Source organism: Epinephelus fuscoguttatus, linkage group LG15, assembly GCF_011397635.1.
Source record: "Epinephelus fuscoguttatus linkage group LG15, E.fuscoguttatus.final_Chr_v1".
Taxonomy (NCBI): domain Eukaryota; kingdom Metazoa; phylum Chordata; class Actinopteri; order Perciformes; family Serranidae; genus Epinephelus; species Epinephelus fuscoguttatus.
The window spans coordinates 41,377,756-41,397,712 of NC_064766.1; the positions used below are offsets into that span (position 1 = coordinate 41,377,756).

At 45.5% G+C, this 19,957-nt stretch overlaps 1 protein-coding gene across 14 annotated transcripts in view; it reads left to right on the forward strand.

Moving 5' to 3' along the window:
• Positions 1-19,957, forward strand: part of dlg1b (discs large MAGUK scaffold protein 1b) — a 185,264-nt gene that overhangs the window by 80,597 nt on the left and 84,710 nt on the right. Inside the window, exon 1 of one of the 14 annotated variants that reach the window (XM_049599535.1) lies at positions 1,109-1,753. The exons of the other annotated variants lie outside the window; for them this stretch is intronic. Within the exon in view, the coding sequence (XP_049455492.1) occupies positions 1,481-1,753 (273 nt within the window). The 5' untranslated portion in view covers positions 1,109-1,480. Of the gene's footprint in view, positions 1-1,108; positions 1,754-19,957 lie in introns of those variants that run through there. 14 annotated transcript variants of the gene reach the window in all.

The following is a 19,957-nucleotide window of genomic DNA, read 5'->3' on the forward strand; positions in this document are numbered from 1 at the left end:
GATACCTGAGGCCGAGGATGGACGGCAAACACCTGGACTGATACCTGAGGCCAAGGACGCACGGCAAACACCTGGACTGATACCTGAGGCCGAGGACGCACGGCAAACACCTGATACCTGAGGCCGAGGACGCACGGCAAACACCTGATACGTGAGGCCGAGGATGCACGGGAAACACCTGGACTAAAACCTGAGGCCGAGGACGCATGGGAAACACCTGGACTAAAACTTGAGGCCGAGGATGCACGGCAAACACCTGGACTGATACCTGAGGCCGAGGACGCACGGGAAACACCTGGACTAAAACTTGAGGCCGAGGACGCACGGCAAACACCTGGACTGAAACCTGAGGCCGAGGACGCACGGCAAACACCTGATACGTGAGGCCGAGGACGCACGGGAAACACCTGATACGTGAGGCCGAGGATGCACGGGAAACACCTGATACCTGAGGCCGAGGACGCACGGGAAACACCTGGACTAAAACCTGAGGCTGAGGACGCAGAGGCAACACTGACCCTCCATTTTAATTCATCATCCCTCCTTCTCCTCTTCCTCTTTCTTGTTCTGTGTTTCTCTTCTCTTTCTGTCTTTGATCCTCCCATTCCTCTCATCTTCTACGTCTCCTTTTCCTCTTCCCCCACTGCTTCCTCTTCTTTTTCCTCCTCTTCCTCTTTTTGCTCCTCCTCATCTCTTACTGTCTCCTCCTCTTCCTCATTTTGCTCCTCCTCCTTCTCTGTCCTCTGTTGCCTCCTATTTCTATTCCTGTCTCCTTTTCATCTTCTAATGTCCTCCTTTTCCTCCCGTTTTCTCTACTCTTTCCTCCTCCCCTTCCTCTGCTCCTCAACTTCTCATTTTCTCCCTCTTCTTCCTCAACTTTTTCTTTCTCTTCCTCTTCCTGTCTCCTCCTCCTCTTTCTCCTCCTCTCCCTCTGTTCCTCCTCTTCCTCTCCTCCACATCACTGACTCTGTCCTACATCACTCTACCTTCCCTGAGGATACACCCCCACTTGCTCTCTCTCTCTCTCTCTATCCGATGAGTCATGTGACCAACCCCCCCCCTCTCCCTGGAGACCAATCACACCCCCACAGAGGAGAGCTTAACACACACACACACACACACACAAACAGAGACACACACACAGTAAACACACAGTGACACTCGTGCGCCCGGCTCTCATCATCATCATCATCATCATCCTCACTCTGTCAGCGGAGAGAGAGAGGCAGCAGGGAGCGAGGAGGAAAGCCAGAGAACGAGCGAGAGAGGAGTCGCCGCAAACGCCTGAGAGGAGGTCAAGAGGGAGAGGAATATTTTCTACCAGCAGAGGAAGAAGAAGGAGGAGGAGGAAGAGGAGGAGGAGGAGGAGGAGGAGGGGTCAGTGGAGAGGAGGAGGGGGGAGGTTCTCCCTGAATGAAGGAAGAGCTCTGGGAGTCGTTTCCTCCCCGCCGCGATGGAGCGACACGAGGAATGAGGGCGGATGGTGAGAGCAGGGAGCAGCAGCAGCAGTGGAGGAGGAGGTGGAGAGGCTGGAGGTGGAAGCGGAGGAGGAGGTGCGGGGGGAGCCGCGGCTGGAGCTGGGCGGCGCGGGAGGAGCCGGCAACGCTCCCGGAGGAGGCGGCTGTCGGCCAACTGCCCCGGCGCCGACAAGATGTCCCCCAGCTCCAAGAAGGTGGAGTGTTTCTCGCCCATGCTGTGCCACTGCAAGGTGGCCTGCACCAACAGCACCATCTCCCTCATGTTCGGCTGCAAGGTGGGTGGAAACATCAGGCAGGGGGCAGCCGGAGGGAGATCCCCGGCAGAGTTTGGTGTTTCACGTGGGTGGGCGTGTGTGAGGTCACGGCGTCAGGCTTGGTTTGTTTACACAGCTGTAATTAACAGAAAGTGGAGATCCAGAGTGAGGCTGAAGGCAGAGTTCATCCCAACACCTAAAAACATTTCACTGGAGCTAAATTGTGTCGTTAAATCACCAAACCTGACGTGGTCGTCAGAAATCTGAATTGTGGCTGCAGCTAATAATCAATCTGCCAAAAACTACTGAAAAATACTCGTCAATAAATCCAAACTCTGATAAAGTGTGTTTACGGTCAGATCAACGAAAAGCAGCAAATCATTTTCAAGTTTTTGCTTAAAAATGGACTTTACAAATGAATCAGTTACAATTATCAGATACTTTTTCTGTGCATCGACTTGTTAATTAATCAGTGGATTGTTTCAGCTCTAATTAGCATATGTTGAGCCTTAAAACACGACAAACGATCGCTGACTCTTCAGATTTCTTCGCTGGCAGTTTTTAGTGTTTGAGTTCAGCGACAGTTCCTTTGGTTGTTTGTCTTATTTTGGTAGTTTTATCTGTCTTTTCTTTTCGGAATAAAGAAAGTTAATACATGAAACCTGTCAACATAAACATCTGAGTAAATTTGGAAAATTTTTAAAGAATAATTTGAACTTTAAAGCTGACCTTTAGTCCTAAGTGCTCGATGGGTCAAGCTCCATAAATGCAGAACCTTTGACTTCCCATAATTCATTTGAATTGCTGAGTTTGTTTTGTTAAATGCAACGTTGTTATTTAACTTAAATCATAATTCTGCTTTTTTACAACTTGGATTTTATTTTGCTAGTATCAAGTACTAACCATGCTAACTTGGTCCAAGTCTGGCAACATGAACGTTTGAGTGAATTTGGCAATTTGGGCAATTTTTAAATAATTTCAGATTAAAAGCTGCAGGCTTTTAGTCCCCAGAGTTCTTGTCTCCCATGATGCATCTTAACGGCTGTGTTAGTTTACTTAAAACCTCTAAAATCTCATCATTTCAGTTTCTTAAATTATTCTGCTTTTTTACAACCTGGGTCTTATTTTGGTAGTTTTATCCATGTTTTCTATCAGTGATAATAATCAGTCGATTTGATGGCGTGACTTTTGTAGATATTTGTCCTTCTTTGGTCAAAACTGAAGCAGCGGAGGCGGAGACGCGCTGATTTTTAGTCCAGAGCAAAATCCCATAACATCACAAACACTGACTAATTTAAAGCCTGTTTGTTTGTGAGTTTACACGCAGCAACACAACCTTAAAACCCTGAACAGTGAGGCTCCATCACTGCTGCAGCAGGACAGCGTTCGCTCCTGCAACAGAAACAGGTTCATTCCTGCTGCTTCCATCAGATATTTTCTTAAGTGAAACATCAGAAATGAAACTGTTGCCAGCGCAGAGATGGAGCGACACTGAATGTGAAGCAAAGCAGAAATGCGACCTGTGTGGGTGAGACAGAGAAACACTGCAGGACAGTGAACGCATCAGAGAGAGGAGAAGCACAGAGGAGCTGGAACCAGAAAACATTTGATTCAAACCCTTAAAATTCTGCTGCAGCTCTGCGCCTGTCAGACAACAGCTGAGGGGGGAAAAGCCCCGTTAGCTTGTTGTCACTGAGCGCCTGTGTTTACTGTTTGACCTGACGCGACACCATAGGCCGCCCGCACCGCTTGTCATCTCCGCTTCACTGAACAGGCCAATGGGAGGCTGTGGTTGCAGCAGCGCTGGGGCGTGATTGGCTGGCGGGGGAGCGTCGGTGGCAGGCTGGCAGGCACGTGCATGTGTGGTCAACATGTGCTCTGCAGGGAAACACCGACGAACCGAAAGCACATTCACACACGAGACCTGCTGACGGAGAGACGTCCAGAAACTGAATCTGAATCTTTGTCTGAAATATAAATATGACAGTAAACACACATCGTGTCTTAAATATGAGCCAGGATGGAGCGCACATGGTGCACATTTCGATTAAACAACAACTCCTCCACACTCCAACAGTCCTCCTCTTCTTCTGATGGGTCAGGTGTTTCAAACAGCCAAACAGAGTAACGTGATCTTTGACAAACAGACAGAAATATTATTATTATTTAATATTATTTCAACCTTAAATGTTAAATGTCTGAAAGGTTTATTTCTTAATATCTGCAGCCTTTGTCTAACTCCTTGTCAGTATTTTGGGGTGGGATGTCTCCCGCTGATCTGGAGAACAGGAGTCTGCCTATTTTATCAGCTTGACGCCCAGTTTTCAGCAAAGATAAACTATTAAAGTGGTCTTTTGATGATCGTACTGACATTACACCACCTTTCAGTACAGATTCAACGCCTGCATCCGTCACAGACATTAACATATACAGGCATTTCTTTTAACTCAACACTTTCTGTCTCTGTTTCAAATAAAAGCCCCCTGACAGCTCGCTTCATTTGTTGACACGAGGCTTTTTTATTGTGAAATATTTGCAGGACCGTGTCGTGGTCAATCTTGTGACTTGCGTGGCTTTATAACTGAGTTGAGTATCGACTTGTAATTGTGGAAATACAGTAGTTACAGCAGCAGCCAGTGCAGCAGCAGCAACGCTGGCTGTGTGAACACTGCAGGCAGGAGGAGTTGAGCGAGGTTGCCATCATGCACTGCTCACGTAGGCAGTGTGTTCCAGGTGATAGTACCACCCATGGTGCTGACTGGCTAATCAAGTCATGGGAAAACCGTTGTTTCGTGTCATGACGTCAGAGGAATCACTCAACTATAGTTTGGTGGAAGGTCTGGACTCAGGCGAGCATCATGCTGCCAAAGGGGCGAAAATGATTGTGTCCACCAGGGTGTCATGTCTCCATCGCTGGGGATAAGTTTATACTGGTGACGACTGCAGTGTCATTTGTCCGGGGATGAGTGCAGACTGTAACGTTTCCCATTAAAGACAAAAGCCAGATGTTAGCAGGTGTTAGTTGAGGTCATGATCTCCTCTCAGGTGAGGTCACAGGAAGCCAGATTAGTTTCATGGCTCATTTATACTCAGTTTGCATACAAAAATAGACAGATGGTGGTGGTCATGTGGACGGAGAATTCTTTGCACCATATTAAAAATTTGCTCCTTTGTGTCATTATTTAAATGTCTTCGTCGTATCTCGCTTGAACTACACTACACCATCTCCGGTGGTTCCGCTCCGTTTCGTCCGTATCCGCAAGCTTTCACAAAACGTGCACTAATACGGACAAAATGAGCGCAGAGTCCAAACAGAAGGCTGCGTCCGTGTCTAAGTGTGAGAGGAAACGGCAGAGGAATTCCCTCTTTAATGTTTATGAACTCTGCTGTAGAAAACCCTCTGCTGGACTCCAGCTGACCTTTGCCCTCTGGCTGTGATTGGATGGTGGAGGAAGGGGCATTGGACGCTTTGCTGACCTCTGAACTGTCAGGCACAGGAGTCGCTCAGATTACTACTGCGTGCATCAGGATGTGATTGGTGTCTATTGTTAATCTGAAGGGATTGGGAAGCCGACGCTCTGTGAGGATCTCAGGCTGGAAGTTAGATGGTCAGATGCAAACGCTCCCACAGCGTCTGTGATGAGCCGCTCTGCTCTACCTCCTGCTCTGTGACAGCTTGATCGCAGCTAGTCTTAATTAAGTCCCATTGATCAGCTGCCATCGACCACTTTCCCCACCACACACCCGATAGATTGTGCCGGAAGTTATCAATCGTGGAGCCGTGAAGTGTTTAGTGAGCTGCTGTTTCAAACGATCAGCTTCAAACAAATTCACCACAGAATCAGGTGATGTTTTCATTTAAAAACACCCGCTCGTCGGGACCGATCCAGGTTCTGTTCAGGGCCTGATGACACTCATCTGAAACCTCTGTTCACCTCCCCAACAACTGTATCCTGTCAGTGGTGGAAGAAGAACTCAGATCTTTATCACAAGTTAAAGTAGTAACACTACACTACAAGTGAAAGTCCTGCATTCAAAATCTTAAGTAAAAGTACAAACGTATGAGCCTTAAAAATATACTTAAAGTACCAAAAGTAAAAGTTCTTATCATGCAGAATTTCAGAATAATACCCATGATATGATTGGATGATAATTATTGATGCGTTAATGTTGCAGCTGGTAAAGGTGGAGCTCATTTTAATGACTTCATACACTGCTGGGTGGATTCACCGTGAATTATACATCATAATTTATTAGACTGTTTTTGTTTTGTATCAGTAATCTGTAAAGTAACTAATGTGGATAGATGTAGTGCAGTAAAAAGTATGAAGTAGCGTTAAATGGAAATCCCGCGAAATTGTACTTCAGTCCAGCACTTGAGTGAATGTGGTCACGTCTGTAGTGTCAGGTGAGATCACAGGTCAGCATAACTCGAGCCTGACGGGTCCTGAAAACCACAAGGGTCGCACTGGGTTGGGCTCTAAATTGTGCGCTGATTGTTCGGGTCGGGCCAGAGGCATAAACGTAGACAGTGCAGGTGGTGCAGTTACACTGGGGCCCGTGGGGTGGAGGGCCCTGTTACCACCTTTTTATGAATTCCCTCAGAAAGGCAAACCCATCTCCATCATGGTTTTCTGTTTTTGTAAAATGGTGTAAATCTATAACAATGTTATGTCCTTTTTGTTCAACCAGAAACAGTCCTGAAATCACCGTCACCAAACCCACCAGACTCCATTTAATTAGACAGTCATGTTAGTGTGTATAGAGGCAGCATGTTGTCACCTCTAACTGAGTGAATTAAGAGTTAATTTCAACCAAACCAGAGCTGGTGCTTGTTGAAACAGTGGAAAGATGAACCAAGATGGTTTCTGTGAGTTTGAGTATCTCAGGGTTTTGCTCACGAGATGGATCAGCAGTTTGGGGTGATGTCTGCAGTGATGCCGGCGCTATGTCCGACTGTCGCGGTGAAGAACGAGCTGAGCTGGAAGGCAAAGCTTTTGATTCACTGGTCCATCTCCGTCCCAACCCTCACCTATGGTCATGAGCTCTGGGTAGTGACTGAAATGAGTTCCCTCTGTAGGTTGTCTGGGCTCAGCCTTTGAGATAGGGGGAGGAGCTCGGACATCTGGAGGGAGCTCGGAGTAGAGCCGCTGCTCCTTCACCTCAAAAGGGGTCAGTTTAGGTGGTTCAGGCATCTGATCAGGATCCTCCTGGGCGCCTCCTGTTAGAGGTGTTCTCGGCACGTCCCACTGGTAGGAGGCCCCGGGGCAGCCCCATAACACACTGGAGGGATTATATATCTCATCTGGCCTGGGAACACCTCGGGGTCCTCCAGGAGGAGCTGGAAAGTGTTGCTGAGGAGAGGGACGTCTGGGGTGCTTTGCTCAGCCTGCTGCCCCTGCGACCCGGCCTCAACAGATGAAAATGGATGGGTAGACTTTGGTGATGGTGATTTTGGGGCTGTTTCTGGTTGAACAAAAAGACTCTGACTCTCTAACACAAAGCTCTATCTCTGTGGGGATCCTTTCCATCATGTTGTCAGACACTTAGAATAACAGTCTGATCCTGTCAGTGACAAAAACAAACACAGTCAGTGGACGGACACTGACGGTGTGAAGAGAGTGGTTACTCTACTCTTCACTGCCAGCACTCGGTACGTTGTGGCTAACGAATGCCGGCTGGCAGGAGAGGGACTTTCTAAATGATGTTGCTCTCGCTCAATACTGGACCAATTATAAAAAATATCATTCCCAATAGTCACTCAGACAAAATAACATGGGACAGTAGGTTGAAAAATAGCCTTTAAGTCCGTATTTTTAAGTGTATTTGGTGTCCAGTAAGCCACACAGCAACTCGCTAATGGGCTGTGAATGCTTTGGTTTCCACCTCGGCGTAAAACGACGTGACGTTTTGTGGGCATTTCCATAAATATCGACTGTATCTAAGCCTGTATATGATTTATATGTTTATATAAAGCTTTAATATATAATACAGGTGGTGTCAGTTAGAGGATAAAATCGGACAGTATGAGATTTTCGTTGGATTTTATTTTGGGCCACTTGTGGGCACCTGTATTTAAATCATCACCTATTCAGAGTTGACTTTATTTGTCATTATGACCAACAGTTTGCACAGAGAGCCGTGTTAGCTTTAAGGAGTATAAGAATATTGATTGTTGCAGCTTTAAAGATCCATATTCTTTGTCTTCTGATCATTCTTAACATCATTTTAAACATGTTTGTCCACTGGACTCAGGACTACAGATAAACGATGGTACAGTTTGAGGTCAGAGGTCACAGATCGTAGAGTCTTTGTCTCTCCGTCTAGAGCGACACAAACATTTCGATGGAAGGAGGTGGTGGTGGTTCTGTGGTGGAACATGAACGGGTGAGAGGAGGCAGTGAATCCTCATCATACTCTCTGTACTTGCTGAGTTGTTCAGCGTGTTCCCGTCAGACCGGCAGGACTAAAATAATGTGAGCGAGCGTTGGTGGAAATAGTCGCCGTGTGTGGGCGGTCTGGTCTCCTCTACAGGTTTCTATAATCAGACGGTCTGTTCACAGCCTCGACTCAAGTTTACACTACAGCTGTCACTTATTTAGTTTGATGTCCGTCTGTCGGTGGTCGAAGACAGAGTCAGTCTCACCCTTCAGTCTTTAGTCTTTTTGTTTTCCTGTGTGACATCATACAGCTGTTCGATATGTCGTGAAATCTGCAGGCGGCTTTTAGTTCACATCCGATCGTAGGTCTGAGCACACGTGTCGTCTTACGTTAAGCATGTGAAGTAAAATAGATCGTTAGGCTGAAGGCTTACTGCTGGTTCCAAAGGTGCTGGACTGAAAGGGTTTGGTGGAGACGGGGCTTTTGTGGTGTTTGTCCTTCCTCCACTGTGACTGAGCAGCTGAAGCGACGATGACGAACGAGGCCTTGTTACCCAAAGTTGCGGTAATACCGGTTTCTAGGTGCACCGTGATATAAAAGTTGAGGGTTATCATTCTGTGTACATTTAATTATCTACAATACCGAAAAAACAAACCAGACGAACCTCATCTTCATATTAGTTATTTTAAGGGGGCGACTTTTTACACAAACTGAAGTGTTGGAAATTAACTTTCAGCCGAATCGGCCGTTGGATTTTAAATTCTACCAGATGCTATTCTGTTATCACACTTATGTGTGTATTTGACTTCAGTGTTAATTTTGTCTGTACAAAGAAAAGAAACCAACTAATACACACTGCTCTCATAAAAACTATCAGTTTCACATTTCATTTAAGGCTCTCCCTCACACACACACTTCAAATGTACAAAAGTAAAATGCAAACGTTATTTATGATTATTGTTTATTACAAAAAACCTCGTGTAGACTCTGTGACGTCTGACGCTCTCTTTACACCAGTAACATGTTGCCACACTGTCAAATTAGACCAACATACACACCTTGCTAATGTTCCCTGCTAACGCTTCTTAACTTTGTGAATCCTCTTCATCTTCTTTTACGGCAGTGTGTTAGTTGTTTGTGGTCCGCCAGTAAACACAAAGAAGAAGATGAAGAAGAAAAACCTCACTGGGATTGGTCGAGAAGATGCAGTGAAGACGCACTACCCTACTTAGGCAGAGCGCCCTGTGATTGAGTCGACTTTTTTCGTGGAATAATTCAGTAATTTGTGAAACTTTTTACCCGACAGCGTGGCGAGTAAGTTCATAACATACACCCGCATGTGGCAGATGGCGGGTCCTTATTTCCAACCTTGATATACTTCCATTTAAAATGGTTTCACGTCTCAGTTAAAGTTATAAAACATTTGTTAACCACAAAAAACTCCTCCTTTTCCCTCTTTTAAGAACCCGAACAATATCGTGAAGCCACAGTATTTTTTGAGGCGGTTGTCGTACCGTGAAAATCTCAACCCAACTTGGCACTAAGAAAAAAAACATCCAGCAGCGCTGAGTGCAGAATCTACGCCCAGCACCTCGTCACGCTGCCTTCGTTTGTAGTGCAGCGTAAATCTGCGGCTCTTACAAAGCATTACAAAAAACACCCCGGCCTCAGATAGTCAAAAAAAAGTGCTTTGGTGGTCATGACCCCTGAAGATATGGGCTCAGCAGCCAGGACATACAGAGCATAGAACATGTAAGATGTGGCATAATAAGGGAAACAAGAGGGCGTGTCCTCTGGTGACGTGTCTGTCGTGAGTTTACTGCGTCTCGACGGCATCCACGGGAAAATCTCTGCTCATCCCAAACACGTTTTCTCTTGACGATGGGACGCCGTTAGTCTGGAGCTTTGCTTTTAGAAAACATCGGTGATGTCGTCCTATTAGCTGATAGGCTGACGCTGCATGGCTGTGGTAGAGTTCATTGGATATGTTTAGTTTTTATTCCTAAATATTTAGTTTTGATATGAACAAACACCATTTTCTTTATTATTTAAAAACAAAATCCACTCCCCCATCTGCGTCTAACAGCTGCCTGACGATATTATATCAGTGATGATAGACTGAATATTTTCAACACCTCATTATGAAATGAATGAGTGAAGGATTCATGTCAGGGCTGATGGAGTAGAGCCATCAGTTTTAGTGAAGTGGACCTTATTAACCGGCTATCGAACACGAGATGTTTTTATGACATGGTTACATGAGCCGCAGGGACACAGGGCGGCCTGACGTTTGAGGGGAAATAATAAACTGATTTACATAAACATCACGTTACCCTGAGACAGCAGAACGTTTGACTGGCAAACAGAAAAGATAATAATAGAGAGCACATCAAGTATTTTCTCCTCCAGTTAGATTCTAGAGGGAAATTCCTCCTCGCCTCCTTGTGTTGCTCTTCATCACATCCCTGAATCATCCAGAAACCCTCCTCCTCCTCCTCCTCAACATCCTGCTACATCCGCTCCGTGCTGATGCTCCTATTTATAGCAGCTTTTGGCAGGCAGGAGTCGGCGCTGTGCCTCCACCTCCTCCTCCTCGACAGCGCTCAGAGAGACACGGAGGAGGAGGAGGAGTAGGAGGCTCTCTCTTCAGGCAGACAGTGTCATCACTGGAAACCTCCCCGCTGCCTCCTACATCCACATTTCCATTTGTGCTGCCCTGGTCCACAGTGAGTGGGCTCAGTGTCTGGCTGAAGGAAGCTCTGACATGACGCTGAACCTGTGATGTGTTTACAGCTGTAGTTCACTCCAGCACCTTCCTCTCTCCGTGCTCCCAGATCTGGTTTAAATTTTAATAACAGGTGCTGGAAATGTCAACAGTTAAAAAATAGTGTGCAGGAGCCAGAGTGCAGGGTTGATCAGACGGAGCGCGGCCCGTGTGGGCTCAGATGCCGCAGCGCCGTGTTAAACCTGTAACTGGACTGTTTTCACTCACTTCCTGCGCCCAGTCACTCGTCCCGGGCGTCTCTGTTGTTTTTCCTCGGAGTGTCGTGACAGCTCAGTCGGCCTGCAGCCTCCTGATGCTTCTCCATCTGCTGCTGCTCTGTGGTCATGCAACATTCAGACGGAGCTGTTTGTGTTTGTGTCGATGGAACAACAGTTTCCTAAAAGTCACCTGAAGGTTTGAGGAAGCAGCTGCAGGGACGGGACGCTGTTTGTCCGAGAAGCTTATTGAACATGTGGTCGGCAGGTATGCTTCCATTACAGTGACAACAGTTAACGTTCCCAAACCAGCATGGCCGCCCTCTTTAACAGTCGACCAAACGTTAGTCGACCAGAAAGGTCATCAGTCGACCCAAACAACAAATGCAAAACTCTATCAGGAGCTGCACCTTGTCAGAATAAATCCAAACCTATACGACTGGACCATGTGGGACTTTAATTTGAAAGGACAGACACAGGAAGTGTCCACACTCAGCAGTCAGACAGGAGTCAGGTATCCCTTCTTCTGTAAATATTCAGTCTGATAAATACGTTGATCATGTTAGTGCAGAGCTACGCAGAGCTTCACATCTGTCCCACAGACGACAGGCCTGCACACTTAAAAACAGCTCCTGTCATTGACTCAGTCGGCCATCTTGTGTGTCGTTAGGGTCAGGTGGAACCAGGTGAGAGTGGGTGTGAAGTCGTCTGAGGACGGATCCCAAGACTGCATTGTAGGTGGGTGATACGTGGTGTTGTACGCCGCCTCCTCTGTTTAATGACGGTCGTCCCAGTTTGACGTAGATGGCTTCTTTCACGCCTCTTTCAAACCATCTGTCTTCTCTGGCTGAGACATGGACATTTCTGTATCCCTTCTCTTGGGCCGCTGAGCGTTGACCTGATGAGTTGCCTCTCCTGTGCTGTGCCGTGAGTTTGTGGAGTGGTTGTTTAGTTACTCAACAGAATCTGCACAAATGTGCAGCTAGCAAATATTGATGTTACCTTGTTGTGTTGGGTCCGTTCGGCGAACTCGATCACACTGGATGTTTTCTACTTAGATGTTTCTACTGAGGACGTGCTGTTGTGACATGCAACTGTTTTGGCTTTGACTCGTCATGATCCCACACTCTGCACTTTAAGTCCTTTTCTTTGGCGTGTCTCCTCTTTTTGTCTCTCGCTCTTTTCTTGTCCCTCTTCCGCCATCATTTTTGCAAACGGCGCTACATCAGTGTTACAGCTGAGCAGGCTATCAACAGGCAAAGTAACATAAGCGCGTTGTGCAACAGAAACAAACATCCATGCGAAACACAGCAACTGGATTTAACAAAGCCTCGAGGCTTTTTAGTAATCAAATTTTTCGAGTAACTCGAGGAATCGCTGCACCAGTCCGTTAGAACCGAAGAAGCCTATTGGGTGAGAGGTGAAACATCTTCAAAAAACTCAAGCACACCGAGCTGCCTACGATAAAGCACTTCAGATAGTCGTGTGTTGTATTCAGTTTGCATTAATCTCAATGTTTGTGGTGTAGTGAGAAGAAATGTCAGAAATAAGATTTACTGTTAACAGATTTTTAGTGTTTGTTCTCTCTGCTCCAGCCTCCATTTTCCTTTCTAGTGTTTTATTCAATCAGATTTCTGATTCAAAGTTTCTACTAAAATCTACTGAGTAGTTCTGTTAGCCTGCATGAGGTCATTGTATGTTTTAATGTGTTGTGTGTGTGAGGTTATTTTTGTTCAAAAACATTCGCTATCATAAATTAATATTGTCTATTAAATTATAAACAAACAAAAAAAACATCACAGATCATTTCAGAATCAGCAGATTCAGTTTATCTCACTTTAATTAAGAACCTGATCTTGGTGAGAATTCTTGGGAAATAACAGGATCATGATACCAAACAACGTGATGCCTGAAACTCTGGACATTCTCTCCGACACTGGTCTGAGGTCAGTTTAACTCCGTCAGTATAATCTGCTCTCCTGTTTTAATCTGTGGCTTCTGCTTGTCACACGAATGTAATCCTACAGTCATTAAATCAGTAACTAAAGCTGCAGCCGCGTCGAGGATAATCACTGCAGACGCAGGTTTAAAGCTATCGTATGAAAAAACTTAACATTTAGGAACTGCTGCTAGAAAACAAGGTGGTGCCGGTGCTGCCTGAACACACTGTAAACAATTTGAAATTAATTTAACAAAGGAGCGTGTGAAACTTCACATGGAAAGTGTCGGCGTTGAAGATGGAAGTAAATGAATTAAAAGAAGGCATTGAAGAACTGAAAATAAGAAACGATGCAGCACAGTTAAGAGAAGCTGAAAATGAGGACTGTGAAATCGCAGTGAGCCAGCTGCTTATCCACAGTCTGCGCCTGCAGCAACAACTGGAGGCAAAATGTGGGGATTCGGAGTAGGCACACTCACGAAGAAAGAAACTAAGGATTTATTCAGTGCGTGAGGAAAGTGAGGCACATAACATAGTTGAGTTTGTGAAAAAAACGAATACTGGATGTTAAACTTTTCCATCTGTAAACTTTCACCGACGTGACGATGAACAATCTCAAACTTCTGCTTCACCTTAGAACAAAACTGAGGAATCTTAGAATCAGTTCATCTGGAGACAGAAACACTTCCTGTAGGACGTTGACAAAACCAGTGCATCTCATGGTCCACTTAGTAGCTGCAGCTGAGCTTTCAGTTGCATCACATGGTCTTCATCAGCACGCTGTGTCGGCCCGTTCCTTCACTAAACTGCAGACGTTCACGTTCCATATTTTGGAAGCTCTTCAAAGTCTTGTTGTGTCAGAGTTTCAGAGTTCAGTCTCCACTTTGAGAAATGAAGATCAATAACATGAGGTGCATTTTAAGAAAATTTCCAAAGAAAGTTAAGCTTTGGGATTCGGGGGATTTTGCATAATTTCAATATGAAAATCATAACTTTAATAGCGAACTTATGTGGGAGGAAAATACACATAAAAAAGCATAATTTCACTGCAGCTGAACTCGTCTGAGGTTTATGTCTGTCGAATCAGATTTGGCTGTTCAGTACGAATATTCAACAATGCTTTTTTCTTTCAGCGAGGCTCAGTGTGATGGTGGCATTCGTCTAATATAGTAAACAAGCTAACGGCGCTAACAGTGGATCGGTAACATGTGACTTGGCGACTCTGGATATCAAACAGAAGCCAGAGACTGTGTCATATTAAGTATCAGTGAGCTGTAAATCCTCTCAGCTGAAGACGGATGATGACGTTATCTCGGAGTCTTACGGTGGAGAGTTTCTCCCCCTCTGTGCCGCTGCATCACATCGGCAGCTGTCTGTACCAAAGAGTAGCGTGAAAGTCAAGAGTGTTCACTCTGCAGCAAAATCTGGGGACCAAAACGTCTCATGAAGGATACTGCACAGCACACTGACGAGCAAAAACTAAAATAAAATAGCTGCTCAACTTGAAGCGACCTCAGTCGTCTGATGGTTCTCCGACTGATGATTTGAATCTTCAACTTTCAAGGGGCAGCTGTAGTTTTGAATTAAACTGTGACACCTGCCGCTGGGGCGGGGTTGCATGGCCAAATCTGAGCTTCTACAGCCGCCGACTGAAGGTCTGTTTCCTGAGCTGCTGCCCGCTGTCCTCGCAGGGAAGCGGTCCACAGCAGCGGGGAGCGAGGCGGAGGGAGCGTGGGGCGGCTAGCAGCTAATTGTTGTCTCATTTGTGGTTTGATAAACAGAGCGTGGCAAGGAGGGGCTGAGAGAGTGAAGTAAGATGAAATAAATCAGTGTATGGGAAACACTGCGTTACTGTATGAAGCACGTGCACACGTCCGTGGTCGTCTGGTGGGAGGGGCTTGGGACAGAGAGCGTAGAGCTGCAGGAGGAGGGTGTCGTTTCAGATTCTGCTGTTTTTCACGGCTCAAGTGTCGAGCGTAAATAATAAATAAAAGCACATTTGAATAATTCATAGTGGTGACGTGCAGACTAGAGCAGCAGCGAGTGATTATTGTCAGCATTGATTTGCCCTTTAAAGTTTCCCAGGGTCTGAGCCCTGACATATTCCACTGTAAGGTTTTTAGAGTTTTTACTGGAAGTCCTGGTTGAATCATTTCAGCTCTGGTTCAGATCTCAGCCAACCGTTCCTCCTGTGGATTTCACTGGATGTTTCCAGACAAGCGTGTGAATCTGAGTCCTCTCTGCTGCAGATTATGGAGCATGTTTTACCCTCGCTGTGTTCTGATCACCTCCCGAGCCGCGCTGGCTTCTCGACTTTAATTCTTCAGAAGGAGCTTCTGGAGCTGGTCGAAAGGTGTTGATAGGAAAATGTGTGATTTCTCTTCTCACACTCAGCCGCTGCTGCTTTTAACTGCTGAACGGTGAGACGCACATCGCGCTGATCAGCTGTTAACAATCACACACACTCAGAGGATTATTCAGGCTTTCTGATGCATGTTTGAGTGCTGAGAGGTCACATCAGGAAGCATGAATGACGCTCGCTCGCTCTCTCGCTCTGCAGCTTCTTACAGCTCTTATGTGGAGCTTATTGTGTGGGAATGAATCTGTGGGATTGACTTGTCACATTTACTCAGTAGATTTACCTGAATGTCACCGGCAGCGTCCTACAGGAACCAAAAAACAGCATTTTACACTGTTAAAGGGTAACTTCTGTATTTTCCAACCTGGACCTTATTTTCTCATGTTTTTGGGTCTGAGTGAGGAATGGGAACAATTTCAGAAATCGCTTAGGTGCAGCTGATGGCATGTTCACACCGTCAGTGTCCGTCCACTAACAGTGTTTGTGTTTGTCACTGACAGGCTCAGATTGTTATTCTAAGTGTCTGACAGCATTATGAAAGGATCCCTACAGAGGGGGTTTGGTGACGGTGATTTCAGGACTGTTTCTGGATCTGACTCTTTAACACAAAGCTCTATCTCTGTAGGGATCCTTTCATAATGCTGTCAGACACTTAGAGTAACAGTCTGAGCCTGTCAGTGACAAACACAAACACTGTTAGTGGACGGACACTGACACAGAGTGGAAACATTACAGCCTGGTTCACTGCTGCAGCCTCTCGATCAACACTGGACTCATTTAAAAATCTTTGTCTCTATTTAGACCCAACAATGTGGGAAAAATACTGAAGTTATTCCTTAATAACTGGTGGATCACCATGTTCAGGTGTGAAATATTCACATGTAGGTCCGTGTGTTTTGCAGACCGTGTAACATACAACATGAAATGATTGTTCCTGGAGTTCTCTACCAGTGGGCGTTAATATCCCTCTCCAGTGTTTCCAGAAATATCTCCTGTAGTTTGAGCTGTGAGCTGCTGCAGGAGGAACATTTAGACAGACTGTGGGCTGAAGTGTTGAGCTTCTTTATGCAACAGTGCAGAGGGAAGGAAGAGAAGTAAAAGACGGGAGTAACGGCTGCTGTTTATGGCAACACAAGAAAGAGAATTGATTTATTAACATGAAAAAGTAAAAGTGGACATCCTGAGCACGGCCGCGGGAGATCGTTGTTTGCATGATCCTGTTTGAAACAATAAGAAAGAAAACACATAATAGCGAGAACATTTATTCTCTTTGCAGCAGAACGCCAAGGCTTCTGACTTCACAGGCGTCGTGTTCACTCTGATGATGTCACTGTGCTGCGTTACATGTGTAAATTGGAAATAATCACGCTGTACGTTAAAGACTGTAATTATAACTGTTACCAAAAGACTTTTATGCCTCTGCGCGGTGGCGTTATGTTTCCAGGTTGTTCGTCCGTCTGTCTGTCCCACGATAAATACAGCAATGAAGTTTCATATCCAAAAGGTCAAAGGTCAGCTTGACTGTGACATCATCATGTTTTAACGTCATATCTCAGGAACAGAAGGGGAGACATTTGGTCAGATACTGAATTGGTGACTCTAATCTTGAAACTGTGCTGATTGTATAGATCTTCTGTGTGTGAAGCATCCATGTTTTCACTGACATGGATGGAGACTGTCAGAGACACTGGACTGGTGGGCGGAGTCATACAACCACAGGGTGGACTGGTGGGCGGAGTCATACAACCACAGGGTGGACTGGTGGGCGGAGTCATACAACCACAGGGTGGACTGGTGGGCGGAGTCATACAACGGGTGTTTCTAGCACCTCGGCTGAATCACTTCTCTTTTTATCTTTAGGAATCTACAGATGTTTGGTTGATGCGCCGCACTGTTTCGTGTCTGGTCTCAGGATGGCTGAAGGAACATGGCGCCGACTGCGTATCATCACAGTGGTCGTTGTCGATCTTGATCATGGCTGCATGTAGAAAGGAAAAGTTGTTTGATGGGAGCAGAATATGAAACTCTTCCTTGTCCTCAGACTTCGATAGTTTATTTCTGCGCTGCAGTTGGTGGGAGCCTCTGTGGACCACCAACCTGCCAGCTGATCCGGCCCACAGCCAATCAGACGCAGGATAATCCTGTTCAGACGCAGATTAACGTCCCTTTGAAGTCGCTGCTCAGAGTTTCCTCAGAGGTTCTTACAGCAGCGTTTCAGGGTTTCACTAATCCGTCCGCAGGTCTGGCTGTGGTGAAACCTCCGACTGAAGCAAAGCAGGATAAATGTTTGTCAAACCCAACACAGGTTTCCAGATGACTGAAATCAGGCTGAAATGTTGTCGTGTTTTTAATCACTGTGTGTACGGAAGATATGAGCGACACACAGACGGAGGTTTACTCTGGTTACTCAACACCAGATTTAAATCACAGCATCGCTCCTTAACTTCCACCTCACACACCTGACACTGGTTTATCTCTGGTGTTTATTTGGGAGAAATGTTTGTCAGCTGTTGTCATTTTGTTTTTCTTAGTTAGTTTTGTTCCTTTTTTAATATAAATGAAAATATTTCTTTGTTTTTAAATTTTAGTCACATTTCAGTCATTTGATTTTTGTGACTTTAAAGACATTTTAGTTTCATTTAAATTTTTTATGTCTTGTAGTGTTTCTGAGGCTGTCGATATCTTTGTTGTGTACGTGTATCCTCCGGTATGTTGTGTATTTTTTAATGTATGAAGACTCACATTATTTGGGCCAAATGACGCACAGTCAGTTTGTGTGGTGGCGTGTTCGTTACGTCCCACGAGCTCTCTGAGCTCTTTCAGTCTGATAAACACGTGAATAATCATCTCTGTTTAATGTCACAGTCAGATGAACACAAGCTAATAAGCCGTAACTAACAAACTCTTCAGTCCTTGTGGCTGAATCTGCGACCCTGCTCACTGCTGTGTGTGCTTTGTGCTAACATTAGCTGCTAACGAGAGTCTGTAGCTGTGCGGCGGCTCGTTCTTTGGCTCGGTGTTTTTATCCACCGTCCTGTCTCGTCATCATCCTCATGATTCACAGCAAAACCCACGTGGCTTCAATCACCAGACCTGTAGTTTATCAGAGGATCTTTTATCTCTGGTCTGGTGATGGTGTCACTAACTGTCTTGTAACGAGCTAGCTTAGCATAGCTGCCTCCCAGTGTGTCTGGTTAGGAGGTGGGAGGGGCAGACGGCGTGTTTCCTGTCCCGCCCTGTTGGCTGTCTTGTTGACAACATTAAATCAAACACTGTTTAAGCTGTGGATGTTATTTTCCAGATGTAACAGGATAGTTTAAAGAATCATTCACTTCATAATGTGTATCGAACTGAACGCCTCGTATCAAACGGTTCAATATGAATACGTGTGCTGTTACGCCACTCGTGGTCACTGCTGACGCCATCTTTGTTTGTAGTTAACATGTTGGTTAAGTGTCGATCTTGTAGTTTTGTTTTCTTGATGACAAATTTAATACATTTCTTCATAGTTCTTGTTTTTAAATGTCGTCTATGAATGTTTTTCATTGTAGGTCGTCGTGGAAATCTTTGAAAAGAGTTTAATAATCATTTTCAAATTGTCTGGTGAATATTTGGAACTTTAACTTTACAAATAACCAAACCTTATTCATACAGAACTTTAGACGCAGCAGAGTTGATCCAAAAATAAATCAAAGGAGACGGCACCAGAGAGCAGCTGATCAGTGATCAAACATTTTAATGATTCACTCCCTGCAGTGGACTCAAATGTCCTTTCAGTCAGTGGACGGCGTCCTTCCTTCTGTCCGGTGGAGGAGAGCTCAGGAGGGGACGTGGAAGGTGTCCATCGCTCAGTCTGAGTCTGGTGATGTAACAGTTTGAGGACAGCCGAGTCACTCACCTGTCAACGTGAACCTCTCTGCTTTTAAAGCCAGAAAACAGATGAGTAAGACTCGGAGCTCTGACTCATCGAGATGTGAAGGCTGTGGAGACGTGAAGCCTCACAGGAAAATGTTTTCAGTCCCTTTAAAGTGTACAGTTTATTACAGCCTGCCTCTTATTTTGAAGTGAGAACAGAGCTGCAGCAGGACGAGTTGCTGCGTCCTGAAATGTTCTTTTCACATTTCGGATTCTGATTTCGAATCTGTCTTTATTAGAGTTTAGTGATGGGTCCTCTGGACCACCAGAGAAACACCGAGCAGTTAGAGGAAACGCTGAATACCCATGAGCCTCAGCTGGCCGGTCCCTGGAGCCGGAGCCAGTCGGAGGTGTGAATCAGAGCAGAAGAGAATTTAAACAGAGAACAAAGCACGTCGCAGATTTCCTCCACACTTGACCCAGAATCCAAAGTAAATTAATTTAACTTATGCAGCTGAATTTAAAGCTTCTTGATTGGATGATTCTCTCTGAAATGCACCATGGGAGTCGTAGTTGACGTGTCTCCTTCAGTTTTATGTCCACGGGCTTCTTGTACCTTTTTGACTTTAATCAAAGACGCAGATATTTCCTGACACAGCTTTTGTTCTGATGATTCAACCAGCAGAGTTTCATGAAGTGCTCCAACTCATGT